This window comes from Sinohyriopsis cumingii, chromosome 5 (genome assembly GCF_028554795.1).
Source record: "Sinohyriopsis cumingii isolate HCF-2022 chromosome 5, ASM2855479v2, whole genome shotgun sequence".
Classification (NCBI taxonomy): Eukaryota; Metazoa; Mollusca; class Bivalvia; order Unionida; family Unionidae; genus Sinohyriopsis; species Sinohyriopsis cumingii.
The window spans coordinates 21,828,914-21,842,435 of record NC_142965.1 but is presented as its reverse complement, the minus strand read 5'-3'; the positions used below and the strand labels follow the sequence as shown (position 1 = coordinate 21,842,435).

At 34.0% G+C, this 13,522-nt stretch overlaps 1 protein-coding gene across 1 annotated transcript in view; it reads right to left on the bottom strand.

Moving 5' to 3' along the window:
* The window catches only part of LOC149798765 (intraflagellar transport protein 81 homolog), a 62,949-nt gene extending 49,644 nt beyond the window's left edge, over positions 1-13,305 (bottom strand). The window contains exons 1-3 of the mRNA XM_089957642.1: positions 13,213-13,305; positions 6,911-7,095; positions 6,215-6,306 (exon numbers count right to left, since the gene is read on the bottom strand). Coding sequence (XP_089813768.1) covers positions 6,215-6,306; positions 6,911-7,054 — 236 coding nt within the window. The 5' untranslated portion in view covers positions 7,055-7,095; positions 13,213-13,305. The remainder of the gene's footprint in view (positions 1-6,214; positions 6,307-6,910; positions 7,096-13,212) is intronic.
* Positions 13,306-13,522: the final 217 nt, after the last annotated feature.

The window sequence follows — 13,522 nt, the reverse complement described above, 5'->3', positions numbered from 1 at the left end:
CAAAATATTACAAATCTAACTGGACTTTCTACCAAAGAATTACATACTAGCTAACTCAGGAATTCCTAATAAAAATGCACACATGATCCTTAAAAAATAATATAAAAGATTTAACATTTTAGCCCAACTGCAAGCAAATTATGAATTATTTGGATCCATTACAAATTTAATTAATTATATTTCCAAATATTTCAGTCAACATATGAAAAGACTGTTACTATGGAAACCCTGACCAATTTTTACTGCAACCTATGTCTGAAGTTCATTTCATGTAACAGTTATACATGTACAACAATAGTAGTGAAGCAAAATATTTTAAAAAATTGAATAGTTTTAAAAAGTTTTAACAGTAACTCATCAGTAATTTAATCACATGACAAGAAAATACACAAAAACAGAAATTTAAAGTGATGGCTTTGAACACCATACCTAAGTATCTAATGATATCATATGAAAATTCACAAAAACAGACATTTAAAGTAACTCTTTCAACATCATACATCTTTTGACTTTTTACGCTCAATTCTCCCTAGTTGAGCCAGCTTCACCCAATTCAGTCTTGAGAGTGGTCATTTCTCCAAAATATTAGACTCTAAAAGAATAACACCAGGTGGGGTAGATTACACTTCTATTTGATGACTGTTCTCACTCTTAATAAGTACACATTACCTGGAGTACACAGTTTATACTGTTCCAATATGGCATTATAAATCATTGACTGTACTTACAGAGAAATATGCTAACATAATTATATTAAATGCTTAAAATGTAACTGTTTTATGTATTCTGCATGCATTAAAGAAATCCTTCTAAGTTTTTAAAATATGCAAATACTGTATCAGGAGCTGTGTATTTCAAAATCTTGTCTGTATTCCTAGAGTATTTATTAAGGACTCTGTGTATTTCAAAATCTCATCTGTATTCCTAGAGCACTTATCAAGGGCTCTGTGTATTTTAAAATCCCATAGGTACCCCTGGAGTATTTATCAAGAGGTTTGAGTATTTCTAAATTTCATCTCTACCCCTAGAGGATTTATCAATGGCTGTGTGTATTTCTAAATTTCATGTGTACCCTTAGAGAATTTATCAAAGGATATGTGTATTTCTAAATTTCATCTGTACCACTAGAGGATTTATCAAAGGCTCTTTGTATTTCTAAATTTCATCAGTAGCCCTAGAGGATTTATCAATGGATCTCTGGATTTTAAAATCTCATCATACCTTTAGAGGCCTTATCAAAGGCTTTGTGTATTTCAAAATCTCAATGTACCCCTAAAGTATTTATCAAAGGCTCTTTGTATTTCTAAATTTCATCGGTACTCCTAGAGGATTATTCAAAGGCTATGTGTATTTCTAAATTTCATCTGTACCCTTAGAGGACTTATCAAAGGAGGCTCTTTGCATTTTTTCTAAATTTCATCTGTACCCCTAAAGCATTTATCAAAGGTCCTTTGTATTTTCTAAATTTCATTTCTACCTCTAGAGGATTTATCAAAGGCTCTGTGTATTTCAAAATCTCATCTGTACACCTAGAAGGTTTATCAATGGATCTGTGTATTTCAAAATCTCATCTGTACCTCTAGAGGATTTATCAATGGATCTGTGTATTTCAAAGTCTCATCTGTACCTCTAGAGGATTTATCACTGGACCTGTATATTTCAAAGTCTCATCTGTACCTCTAGAGGATTTATCACTGGATCTGTATATTTCAAAGTCTCATCTGTACCTCTAGAGGATTTATCACTGGATCTGTATATTTCAAAGTCTCATCTGTACCTCTAGAGGATTTATCAATGGATCTGTATATTTCAAAATCTCATCATACCCTTAGAGGATTTATCAAAAGGCTTTGTGTGTTTCAAAATCGCATCTGTATCCCAGGAGGATTTATAAAAGGCTCTGTGTATTTCAAAATCTCATCTGTACCCTTAGAGGAATTATCAAAGGCTTTGTGTATTTCAAAATGTCATTGTACCCCTAGAGGATTTATACACTACTCACACCTACCCAACATTTCAAACAAAGACTGACTCGTGCAAATGACACTAGTAGTGCACTGGTTTATATCATCTCTACAAAATGTGTGTTGTGCTGATAAAATTAAAGCTAAGCTTCATCGCCAGAAGAAAATATTTTAAAAAGGCAAGTAAGTCCAATTCACCGCTGTAGCAGAAAAATACATGCAAAACACAAGAAGCAATGTGTAAACTGTGCTCTAGTTGTAAAACAGAAAAACATCAATAACAATTAAAATGGATAAGTTTTTTTAATTAGATGAATTGATCCAGATATTTTGCTTACATAAATGCTTCAGAGTAAATAAAAATGGCATATGTTAAACTCAATGGCATTAATTACCAAAAAGGATGTCACATACAAAACTTAAACCATTAAGGACTCAAATGTTGCCAAACTGATGCAAAAGTAGTAATACATGAAGTAACATGCATATCAGAGGTTGAAATATTCTAAATGTCCACTCACCCAGTCAGGCAAGTACCAACCATTTTACTAAGAATAAACTTCTACTCAACCAGATACAATTACAGCAATATTAAAGTTAATGGCATAATTGCAATAAATGAAAGGCCATTTTCTAAAACTTATTCTGTGACCCTTCTAACACAAGTCATAAGTAATTACAAACTGAGGCAAGTTTGTTTACTATTGATGAGTGAGTATAAAGTGATTGTACAAACTTGATTAAAACTAACAGAAAAAGTAGAAAGTATCGATTATCAAAGAACAATTTAGTCAGCAATATTCTCAACAGAAAATTATTTTCATGAAAGATAAACCCAGGTCAGTTCTCAATGAACATTTAGTGAATTTTCAAACCCTGCATATAAGCACCAAAAATAGGTGAATCATAATAAAATAGAATTAGAATTTTTCTGCTGTATAGATCAACTTTATTAGCGATGTAGTATAAAGCAAAAAGTAAAAGCACCAAACAGTTTGTACAGTTTGTACAGTGTGCATAATAAGTAAAAACCAATAAGCCTTGAAAGAATATGAACATAAAACCATACTTACACGTCACTGAAATGTGAAACAGAAAAAAGACCTGTGTTAATGATTGAAAATAAATGCAAACTGTTATACAGCATTACATCATTTTGCTGACTTGAGTGATAACCTACCATATATATTTTCTTCTAAGTCGAGTCAAACTTCAAAGAACAAAGATCCTGATCTGCCATAGCATAATATACATGCAGATCAGGGTCTATGTTGATTGTTCTACTGATTATTCCAAACAAACTGCACGAACCCAGATCTGCCAGTGCACTGTGTGATGGTAGATTTGGTTCTGTGCAATCTGCAGTTGGACTTGTCTTATAAGATAGATGGTATAATCAAATATGATAGAGAATAAATACAAAGTGTTCTGAAGCATTGCATGTGTTTATACGAGGGCTGTTCCAGTAAAATATACTTGTGATCCAAGAAAGGCACCTTTAATGTGAGTAGTCACCAACAGATGCAAATTATACATTCATGTCATATTTGTATCAAGTCTTTGAATAATCAGAGTACCCTGGCATATAATTTTTAAGATCTTCCAAGGACATCGTTTATACTTAAAAGGAACAGCCCTGAGTAAAGTGACAACACATATCAAAGACAGAACAAGAAACAATTTTCTGGACGTTTTTATATAAATATTAAATGACTAAAATAAACCTTTCATCTACTGTGTTAGCAATTAGTTTCATTATCAAATAAATTTACTGCATAACTCCATTCTAACCTTCCTAGATGCTTGATGTGAACAAATGTGTACAAAATTATTTCTGACCAAAAACTCACTCTCTCTGCTTAGCACACAGTGTGAATGGAAAAGATCAATTTAAATTATTAGCTTCACAATAAATGTAATCAATTTTATTTTGGTGATAATATTCAAGTCCAATAAAATTTCACTGACAAAATGTTTCTCCTCTATTTGTCAGCCTCCCATGTCGTTGCATTTTATGGTGCTATTTTGACTTACTGTGCAAGTTAATGACACAAACAGACTTTATTTTCCAGACACTTCTGGTTAGCACTTACCTCTAACAAGCTACATGTATTAATTCTTGGAACAATTACATTTTTAAACGGATACATTTCTGTCAAACAGGATGATCTCTGTTTGACAGGAGGGCAATCTGTTGATTCAGAATCATTTGACGATATAATAAAGATGTGTGTGTGTGTGTGTGTGTGTGTGTGTGTGTGTGTCTGTGTGTGTCTGTGTGTGTGTGTGTGTGTGTGTGTGTGTGTCCATGTTTACATGTTAATGCCATAGCAGGGTTTGAATTAAGTGTAGAGTAGTTGGTAAAACATCATTATTCCTACCAATTTTCTGAGACAGTAGCTAAATTGCTTACCATCAGGTAAATGTGTTATTACCGTCATGAGTAAAAATTGCTTAGCATGAGGCAAGATTGTTATTATGATGAGGCAAAAGTGTTATTACCATGAAACAAAACTGCTTACCATGAGGCAAAAGTGTTATTACCATGAAACAAAACTGCTTACCATGAGGCAAGTGTTATTACCATGAGACAAAATTGCTTGCCATTAGGCAAAATGTTATTGTCTTGGGGCAGACATGTTCCTAACATGAGGCAAAATTGCTTACCACGAGGCAGGTGTTATTACCACAAGGCAAAAGTGTTATTACCATCAGACACAATTGCTTACCAGGTGGTAAGAGTGTTACTACCATCAGGCAAAATTGCTTACCACAAGGCAAGAGTATTATTACCATGATCTTATATTTGAAAATCCTTGGTGGCAAAAATTCTCTACCAGATTTTTCACCAAGTATCAAGACCATAAAACTGGTAGCAAATTTGCTACATAATGCTCTGTACTTCAAACCCTGCCCAGTGTGGCTACAAGAGCTGTTCCAGTAACACAAACTTAGGACCCAGGGATGGCTCTTTCAAAAGGGAAGTGACTGTTCACAATCTCCTATTTGCGGATGATAGTCTGCGAAATATCATATCGGGGTCTGACATGCAATACAGTATTGACCATTTCTTTTCAGCTTGTGACAAATTCAGTCACACAATGGTATCAAGATGACAGAGGTACTGCACGAATCTGCACCTGGAAAGCCTTTTGTAATCCCTATTATCACATTAACTAGCCAGACCCTACAAGCAGTGGTCAACTGACCTATCTCTTCAGTGCACTGTCATATGCAGTCCACATCGACAATATAATAAGAGCCAGAATTGTTGAAGCAAGTGTGGTCTTTGGCTGACTATGTGCAGATATCTGGGAGTGCAGAGACATCAATCTACAAACAAAACTAAAGGTCTAACAAGCCAACCAAGCTGTATGCTTACAAAACCGAGATGGTGTACAGACACCATGCCAACGAGCTAAATAATTTTCACATAAGTTGCTTGAGGAAACTGATGAAGATAAGATGGCAAGACACTGAGGTCATCACATCAGCATGCATTCCAAAGACAAGTATTCTTAGCATCAACATTCTGCTTATAAAGTAACAGTTTAGAGGATCTGACCACTTCATCGGGATGTCAGATGCCCAACTAGTAGAGATCTTGTATGGTGAGTTGAAGGAGGAAAGTCAATATTAGGGTGGTCAGAAGAAATGCATCAAAGATTTCCTCAAGTCATCCTGGAAACACTTGAAACAGACCCTCATATTTGGAAGACATCATGTGGGAACCTGGCACAGTCTCACCCTACAGGCTTTGAAAGGAGGAAAACTGCAGAGGCAGTGCAGACACACGAGCAATATAAATATCAGAACTGCAGCAAATCCTCAGTTGATCAAGGAAACCCAAGTGGCATTTCCTGTCCAGTGTGCCAAAATTCAAAGCACAAATTGGCCTCATCAGCCACTCACATACTTACAGAAACTAAACTTATTAGTGATGTCATGATAATCTTCTCAAAGTACGAACAATAAAAGTAACCAATGACTGTTATTTAGACTTTTTATCATTTTCATACAAATTCTATACCCTAGCATATATTTTGTAACATCACAGGATACAATATACATGAAATTCCTGACCCAATTTTTCACCAAGTATTAAAACCATACAACAGACAGCAATGTGCTACTTGCTACTTTGTATTTCAGAATTTTTTGAGTGTAGTAATAAATCAAAAAAAGATACTTCACTATTCCAGTAACACATTTTTTTTTCCCACTGTCCACTTTAACCTAATAAGACTTACTCAGTTGGAGGTTTGTATTTCAACACTCTCAAAAGACTGAACACTCTGACAGCCGTCTGGTCAGGACTCTCCTCTCGGATGTCAATTTTGTGCTGAAACAAGAATGTACACATTCAAGTACTATAAAACTGCACTAAGGTCATGTGACTAATCACTGTGCTATTTAGCTGGTTGGAAGGTAAATAATGACTAATTGTGAGGCATGCTAGAAAACAATTTACACAAAATTAATGAACTCTGCATGTACTCTTGATCTAAAGGGAATTACTGTACAATTTTGTAATGATTTTAAACTTGCTATGACAAATAAGAGAAGCTTATTTCATTTAACACATTCTGCTGTGCACTTGTGATGAATCATTGTTGTTGAATTCTAAGTGACCTATAAGTGTAATAAGTGAATGGCTTACAGTTCACTTGTAAGTATATTTCATTAGCAAGTGAAATGCCTAATTTGCAAATCAAATCATAATCATTCACCTATGCATCATTCATACACCCATTATCAGTGATGAATTTTAAGTGACTTATAAATCATATATAAGATATTTTTGCAAGGGGAAACAATCAGTAGAAATAGTCAGGGTCAAGGTGTTTGACCCTAGGGTCTTTATCCAGATCCTTGCATTTTTCTCCATGACAACTTACCTGTATTTGTTAATTAAGACAAGAGTCTAGATGTTCAATACATCATACCTTTGGGTCTATTTCTGAGAGGACATCATTCAAAACTTGTAGAAGCTGGAGGGGCTCCAGTCCATCAAAGGATATCATATTGTAGCTCTTACTAAAGGGCTCTTTGTTCAGCTCCTGAACTATGAATTTCAGTTGCTCACTCATCTTGTTGCTTTTTCTGTACCCTTATAAGAATGGTGATTAATCTGAAAACAAAAATTAAAATGAAAATGTACATAAGGTGATTACAGATTTCTTATTCATGATACAACTTTAGTACTAAACGGAAGATAACATGTTGCAAGCTACATGGTAGAAACTAAACAAGATAACACATGCATGCAATGTTTTTTGTTTGCATCCATATGCTTTGAATTTCAAAGTTGCCAACTTGAAAAATAGATGTTAGAGTAAGAGGATAGCAATCTGAATATGTATATGTGTATATTGATATTTTTGTTGTTGAGTTTAATTATAGTGGCATGCGCACAATTGTGCATGTGCCACTTTAATATATCGATATGTGTATGTATGTGTATATGTATATATATGTGTATATCAATGTGTATGTATGTGCATATGTATATATATGTGTATATTGATATATGTATATCTGCATGTGTATATGTATGTCAATATGTGTATATCTGTATGTGTATATGTATGTGTATAGCTGTATATGTATATGTATGTACATATGTGTATATCAATATGTGTATATCTGTATATGTATATATGTCAATATGTGTCTTATGTGTATATGTGTATGTCGATAGGTGAATATCTGTATGTATATATGTATCAATATGTGTATATCTGTATGTGTATTTGTGTATGTCAATATGATATCTGTATGTATATATGTGTATATCTGTAAGTGAATATGTATGTACATGTGTATATCAATATGTGTATATCTGTATGTGTATGAGTATCTTATATCTGTATGTGTATATCACTATGTGTATCTGTATGTGTATATTTATGTGTATGTGTATCTTATATATGTATGTGTATATCTGTATGTGTATCTATGTGTATATGTATATATCACTGTGTACATGTATATCTATATATGTGTGTGTGTGTGTGTGTGTGTGTGTGTGTGTGTGTGTGCATATGTATATGTATATTTGCATGTGTGTGTTTTTATGTATATCTATAATTGGTACATGATTTTTATTTAATTTTTGTCATTTTTATTCATGGCTTTAAATTTTACAGATTATCTTTAGTTAGATATAGCCTACCTGACAGTTTCTGTTAAGAGCATACAATTACACAGGATCTATCAAAAGATGTTGTGCTGAGAATTAATAATAATAATCTTAATGATAAGACCTAATGGCTAATTTTTCATTGGCTGATGGGGTTTGGACAGTTCTAAATTTCAGTAACTTTCTACTGGTTGGGCTAGGTCAAATGAATAGGCAATTTCAAGACAAATTCAGTAGTAAGATATGTCACGTGGAGTATATTGTGAAATACAACAGAAGTTGTATATATAAGGAAAGAACTGAGCAATCAGGTTCATCTTATTTTAGAGTCAGTCTCATTTCTTGTGTTCCTGTTGGAAGTCTGTAGTTGTGTTTTATGTTGTACTTAAATATTATTCGAGAGGAAAAACATTTCTTTGGACTGTTCAGTGGAAATAGAAAGTGCTCATTATCTGAACTATAATATTATTCTGGAACTGTTGTTAATTATTCGAAGGTGTTCTGGACAATGCCATCATGACAACATCATGATTCTTCGCAGACCAGTACAGTTCAAATCTAGAAATTTTTATCTAACTTCCATTCTTTGAGATGTTCATGGACCTTTATCAGGAGTATTTTGGATTCACTTCATAAGTTCCTCTCACATTTTCATTTCTAACTTTGATAATTATATTATTTGTTAAGTTTTTTAAAAACTTTTTGGTTTTACTTCTTTCTGTTACTTAGTTTATGACCTCAGAGTCATAACAATGTGTATATGCACATGTATGTATGTATCTGTATGAACACGTGTATCTATACCTGTATACATATATATGTATGTGTATATGTGTACAGTATCTGTATACCTGTACATGTATATGTATAAGTATTTTTGTTTATGTGTATGTATCTGTGTGTGTCAACTAGTCACTGTTTCACTCCAGTTCCTGATGTTAGCTAGTCACTGTTTCACTCCAGTACCTGATGTCAGCTAGTCATTGTTTCACTCCAGTTCCTGATGTCAACATGTCACAGTTTCACTCCAGTTCCTGATGTCAGCTAGTCACTGTTTCACTCCAGTTCCTGAAGTCAACAAGTCATTGTTTCACTCCAGTTTCTGAAGTCAACAAGTCACTGTTTCGCTCCAGTTCCTAGTGTCAGCTAGACACTGTTTCACTCCAGCCCCTGATGTCAGCTAGTCACTTTCACTCCAGTTCCTGAAGTCAACAAGTCACTGTTTTACTCCAGTTCCTGATGTCAACAAGTCACTATTTCCCTTCAGTTCCTGAGGTCAACAAGTCACTGTTTCACTCCAGTTCCTGATGTCAACAAGTCACTGTTTCACTCCAGTACATGAGGAGGCCTGATGAAGACATATGGGTCCCATAATATTGGTGTGTGTGTGTGATTTGGATTTTTTGACATAGCTTTAACAAATTCTTAGTCATATCACTATGATGTCTGCAGTGTGACAGTTTATAGTGATGTCTACCACTGGGGAATCATGCCGCAGACATGAAGCATGATGTCCCACCCAGTCACATTATCCTGACACTAGACCGACCAGTCCTAACATTAACCTCTTAATGCTGAGCACCAAGTGAGGCAGCTGCCAGTACCATTTTTGCAAGTCTTTGGTATGACTCGGCCAGAGACTGAACACACGACCGCCTGTATCGGACGCTTTAACCACTAGGCCCCATAATATTGGACAATCCAATACCTTTTTTGCTCTAAAATGATTTTTCTGAAATGGCTTCATGAACAACAGAGGTCTTGGTAATGCTTAATCATGCATATCTGGATGCAGATTTTCTTATCTGGGATGCAGAAAATCATGCAGGAGTCCTCTGTATGCATGAAATAGCTGGGTGGCAAATTCAAAGGCTTGCCAGTCTTGCTTTTCAAACACCTGCTGAATGTGAAAATGTGTTTATCATTTTAACTGTGCTGATATGTACAATCATGACAGAATTCAGTGGTTGAAAGACCCCCTGATGTGCATGTTGTCATTATAAGAGTACATCAAAAGAACATGATGCTATAGTAAGGTGGCGAGGTCAAAGACTTTGGCAAGCTGCTGACTGGTGGGAAAATATGCTGATATTTACAATGACTGAATTCAGATGAAGAAAGATCCAGCAACGTACATATGGTCATTATAAGAGTACATCAAATGAACAACTTAGCTTTCATTATTGTGTTTGTTTCCGAGTGTAGTCGAATAAGTAGTGCATGTGACCTCAAAATTAAGATGTGTTCTGATTTAGACAAAATAGTTTGCAAATTTGGATAAGTATTTTGGGGTTAAATGGCAAATTAATAAAGATTGTAATGATATTCAGAAGTGTGATAAAGTTGCTAGAACTAATAGTTCAGATTTAACAGGAGCCAACTGTATGAATGTGTGATGTATGGCTTAGTGTTTAAAATAAGACCTTTCCTTGGATTGACAAAATTCAGTGTCACTCTGATGTACAAAGAGATAGATGTCATTGGTGTAAATTGTTTGGAAACTTAAACACTATGGCAACCACCACTGGCTTTTATCTGAACATTTAGCCACTTCAGGTATGCACAATTGGCTTCTGAGAGGGGAATGCAACTTTTGCTGTTGGGACTCATATTTTTAACAATCTAAGAGTCCTAGACTCCTAGTTTTAAAACCCTAGTGAGACCAATGAACAAGCATCTGGATTACATATAATTTTCTCATCACACTTTAGCATTTGTGATGCAAATAATCTGAAGAAATAAACTTACACACTTTTTCTGTTAAGACATAACTTCTAAATTTTGGAAATATGTGTAACAACCAATGTCTATTCTAGAATTGAAAATTTAGCTGAGAAATTCCCCCTACATATGAAAATGGTGACATTTTTCTGAACATTGGGGAAGTTAGGGATGAAATAAAGGTAAAACTTGAAAAATATGATGTGCAAATTTCATGCACTCTGTTGATTTTTCAGCATGATTTTTACACAATTTGTGTGATTCTTGCAACCATCCATTTTAGAATAGATTCTGAGAAATTGCAAGATTTTAAAAACAAAGTCCATGGAAATTTTAGTTTTCACCATATATGATATTCTTACTATGTAATTGATATCTAAACTAAATCCTTGTATCAACCTTCTTGCATGCATAATCAATAATAGAATCAAGCACAAAAAGTGATATTAAGAACATGGCTTCAAATTAGTCCCAACTGAAAATACAACAGGGAAGATTTACATCTGGATAGTCTAAAGTCATCCCCCATTCAGCTGATGTGAAAACTTGGTCTTTATTCATCATCATGTTTAAGACTTTATGTTGGGGTACCGACCATACTAGATGGTTAAATCATGTTATAAAGGTATTACTGAAGGTCTTTTCTTACAAAATTTCCATATGCTCATGGAGATTAAGACCAGTGACTTTGATATTTCGGTTAAAATCATGGTCATATTTTAGAAGAGAAAGTTATATACCAAATTAAATGAAGCTATCTTCAAAAGGATATCCTAAAACAATGGCTATTGACATCACAAAAACCTAACTAATTAATCACATCAAAAACCTGCCTATAAAATTGAATTGTCTGCTTTGTTGATATTTCATCCAAGCAATACAAGTTTTGAATGATTATTGGTTGAAGTGTCAAAATAAAATATTCTCAAAATAAAAAATTACACAATCTGTGGTTTGCTTTCATGCATGTTTTCTCCTGTACTCTCTGTGGCTTATAACCCTAACTGCATCCAACTAAAGTAAAGCATATCATTGATCAAAATCTGAAGAAAAATTATTCAGTTCATTCAAATATTTAAACATTTAAAGCAATCCACCACATCTCTGTGCAGAAAATATTGTATCCATTTCTTTTCCAAGTAAATGTTGGCTAATGTTAGCTATGTGAGATCTAAGGCCTGGTCACTTTAACATTTTAGTGATTACACTGAACCTTCTGGCAGTTCTATAGTACAAGTCACATGGGTCATGTAGGCATTCAATACCAACTATTTCAGTAAGTAATAGGTGTCATTTTTTAGAATTTGATTCTACGTACCTTTAAGTGGCAAGTATTCACTTCATTTGGTTTCATATTAATCCATATTCCTTTGGATGGTCATTATTTAGATGCTCCAAAAGGTGCATATGGCAAAATCAATGTTAAAGTATGTAGAAATGTTTGGACAAATTGAACCTAAAGGTATGATCCAGTACAATCATGACCGAATGTCACATGCTGTAATGTCTCAATGAAAGCTATGCATATTGAAAACAAATTTGTACTACCCTCGATTGTGACAATTCCACTCAATGCACTCTTACTTTGACCCAAGTTTAGTACATGGCCACCATTGTAAAAGTCCATAGTGATAAATAATTTTCTTCTGGAAGTTTCTTGGTGACATTTACGGTGTAGAGCATTGAATAATCAGGACTGAATAGACTTGGGTTAAAGAAACTTAGTGTTAAATGTTAAAAGAACAATTTATATTTAATTTAAAATGAGTAACTGTGCATACATGAGCCATATGACTTGTACTACAATTTAAACATTAAATTTGGTTTGCAAATTTCGAGCGTGAGCTGTTTAATATTGTTCATTCAGTTTTCAAAAACTGCTCTGTGACTGTTTAGCAACTTGGTTGTTACTATAGTGTTAAACCGTCTCAAAAATAAACTATCCGACAGTCAAACATAGTTTTCGACGAGTGTACTTAAAATTACAAAGTAATATTTTGTGTTCTAAATTATTTGGAGAGAAATGGATATGTTAGAAAACAAGAGATCCTCGAACATGCAACTGGACATCCTAAATATATATCGACTCTGTTTGATGGTTCTGATGGGTAAAAATAAAATACCTTATCCTGTTAAGTTGATGTTAACAATCATAAAATAAACTGCTGTTTAGCAGCAAAGACAAAAATTAGCCTTTATTGCAATAGATGGCTAATGTCATATACCTTGTTCTTTACACCCACCCCCTGTTGGCAAGGACGCAGTTCTTGCAACTACATAATCGAAATATTTAACCAACTGTTTGATAAATTAATCTAATGAATCGATGAAAATACATCCACAATACTAAAACTCAACGGCACTGAAGCGATGAATCAAACAAACCTTGGTATAGTTTCAACATAAGAAACAATTAAGACAAATCTGAGTCTGGATTAAAAGAATGCGGGTTCCCTGACGGTGTTTCCAAATGCAAAACACTTAACTCTGCGCATAAACGGATATGGCTCTTCCAACCAATTCAAACACAAAAAAAGGGAACTTGAAAATTTATATATGAACAATTTTTTCTTAAAATAAAAAAAACAAAACAAATCGATGATACTTATAGCAAGAAACTTATGGAATCATCTTAAAATGGGTGAACATCTTGCCATCAGCTTTCTCGATTGAGAGAGAGAGAGAGAGAGAGAGA